Source organism: Sinocyclocheilus anshuiensis, unplaced genomic scaffold (assembly GCF_001515605.1).
Source record: "Sinocyclocheilus anshuiensis isolate Anshui unplaced genomic scaffold, SAMN03320099.WGS_v1.1 scaffold2477, whole genome shotgun sequence".
Taxonomy (NCBI): Eukaryota; Metazoa; Chordata; class Actinopteri; order Cypriniformes; family Cyprinidae; genus Sinocyclocheilus; species Sinocyclocheilus anshuiensis.
The window spans coordinates 521785-524366 of NW_015554065.1; the positions used below are offsets into that span (position 1 = coordinate 521785).

Consider the following 2582-nt stretch of genomic DNA (forward strand, 5'->3'; position numbering starts at 1 on the left):
AAGCCACTGTTCAGATATAATCCCTCCTCTCATGAGGACATGAGAATATTAAGCAGGGGGAGAGTGTAACCCTGGGTAAACTTGGGTTAATTAAGCCTTTACATTATTTCTAGTGTGATTAATCCCTGTGTATTTTGATTGTAAACATTAATTTCATGATTGCATATTTGTATATATGAAACATTCATGATTGCATATTTGTATATATGAAACATTCATGATTGCATATTTGTATATATGAAACATTCATGATTGCATATTTGTATATATGAAACATTCATGATTGCATATTTGTATATATGAAACATTCATGATTGCATATTTGTATATATGAAACATTCATGATTGCATATTTGTATATATGAAACATTCATGACTGTATTTTTATTTTTTCCTGATTGTATTTGGCATTCACTCATTTTTCTCTCTTTTTCTCTGTAAGCATCTGGTGTGGATTCTGGGTCTGAAACCAGCTGTTGGTGGAGTTCTGAAGCCCGGGAGAGCTGTGGAGGGTCCGAGCACGGTAAAAACTCATATCAGCCCTTGTTTAAAGCCTAGTGAGCTGCCTACCTAGAAAGCATTTTGAGCATCACAGGCGCTTTCTGAGACTGCAGCGTTTGTGTGCGCCATAGGCAAGCTGCTAGACAACAGGGTTTATTTGAGGGGCCTAATCAAGGACTGTATTAAGTCAGCAGCATTTTTAAGCATCATAGATGTTTTCCAAGTCACCAGCATTCTTGTCTAGTAGGAAACACTTTTTACCTGAAGATATTGCTCACTAATGCTCAAAAAAAATGTTTTAGGTGACTTGAAACAAGTCTGTTATGGCCAAAAATGTTGTCTAAATATATGCAACTTTCTAGGACTCCTCATAAATGTTTGCATTTGTGCATTTAGGAGACGCTTTTATCCAAAGTGACTTACAAAAGAGGATCAAAAGCAATATGTGACCCTGGAGCACAAAAGCAGTCTTAAGTCGCTGGGGTATATTTGTAGCAATAGCCAACAATACATTGTATGGGTCAAAATTATAGATTTTTCTTTTATGCTAAAAATCATTAGGATATTAAGTAAAGATCATGTTCCATGAAGATATTTAGTAAATTTCCTACTGTAAATATATCAAAACTTAATTTTTGATTAGTAATATGCATTGCTAAGAACTTAATTTGAACAACTTTAAAGATGATTTTCTCAATATTTAGATTTTTTTGCACCCTCAGATTCCAGATTTTCAAATAGTTGCATCTCAACCAAATATTGTCCGATCCTAACAAACCATACATCAATGGAAAGCTATTTATCCAGCTTTCAGATGATATATAAATCTCAATTAAAAAAAAAATTACCCTTATGACTGGTTTTGTGGTCCAGTGTCACATATTCATAATATACAATACTCTGTTTATTAGACCTCTAGATTAGGAAGCAAGCTAGAGAAGAGGATACTAAATGTTAATGACATTATAATGGTGATTATTTATTTTCTGTCGCAGGTTTTGACCACAGCGGTGATGACCGATCTACCCGTCATATCAAATATCCTTTCCAGACTCTTTGAAAGCTCACAGTAAGAATCCGCCAACATCAGAATAGAAATAATTCAGTTTATTTTATTTACTTAGTATCAAATCCATGAGTGTCATTGTTTAGGTAGATTATAACAGTGAACAACAAGTGTTCCTGTAGCTCAGTTGTAGGATTACTCTGTGTGTGTGTGTGTGTGTGTGTGTGTGTGTGTGTGTTTGTAGATACCTGGATGACGTGTCTCTGCATCACCTGATAAACGCTCTGTGCTCTTTATCCATGGAGGCCATGGAGATGGCTTACGGAAACAACAAGGTGCGTTCAGATGCTACGGCTAATCACAGATTCGTTTAATCCAAACATCATCATCCAGCTGTCATCTTTCTATCGCTCTTGTCTCTGCGGTTAGGAGCCGTCTCTATTCGCAGTGGCCAAACTGTTAGAGACCGGACTGGTTAATATGGACCGGATCGAGATTCTCTGGAGGCCGCTGACGGCTCATTTACTGGAGGTGAGACCTGAGGCCAAATCCACACCAACAATGCAGTTTCTGCTTTTTTTGTTTTTGTTTGTTTGTTTGTTTGTTTATTCATTTTTATGGACTGTTTAGTCTTCTTTGTCCGTTGGTTTTCTTCTTATTTATTAGTTTATTTATTTATTTAAATTTGAAGTTGAAGTTGCCTTTGTCCATTTTTGTTTTTAATTAATTAATTTATTTATTAGTTTGTTTTTATAATTTATTTAGTTAAATGTATTTTATTAATTAATCATTTTTATTTATTTATATACTGTTTAGTCTTGAAGTTGTCTTTGTCCATTTGTGTTTTTAATAATTAATTAATTAATTAATTAGTTTATATAATTTATTTATTTAAATGTATTTTATTAATTTTTTTTTTTTTTTACAATTTATATACAGTTTAGTCTTGAAGTTGTTTGTCCATTTGTGTTTTTAATAATTAATTAATTTGTTTATATCATTTATTTATTTAATTGTATTTTATTAATTAAATTTTTTTTTACAATTTATATACAGTTTAGTCTTGAAGTTGTTT

General features: G+C 32.6%; 1 protein-coding gene across 1 annotated transcript in view; it reads left to right on the forward strand.

Moving 5' to 3' along the window:
• Positions 1-2582, forward strand: part of LOC107668646 (protein MON2 homolog) — a 55731-nt gene that overhangs the window by 37472 nt on the left and 15677 nt on the right. Inside the window, exons 17-20 of the mRNA XM_016460591.1 lie at positions 443-523; positions 1497-1570; positions 1752-1842; positions 1937-2038. Of these exons, the coding sequence (XP_016316077.1) occupies positions 443-523; positions 1497-1570; positions 1752-1842; positions 1937-2038 (348 nt within the window). The remainder of the gene's footprint in view (positions 1-442; positions 524-1496; positions 1571-1751; positions 1843-1936; positions 2039-2582) is intronic.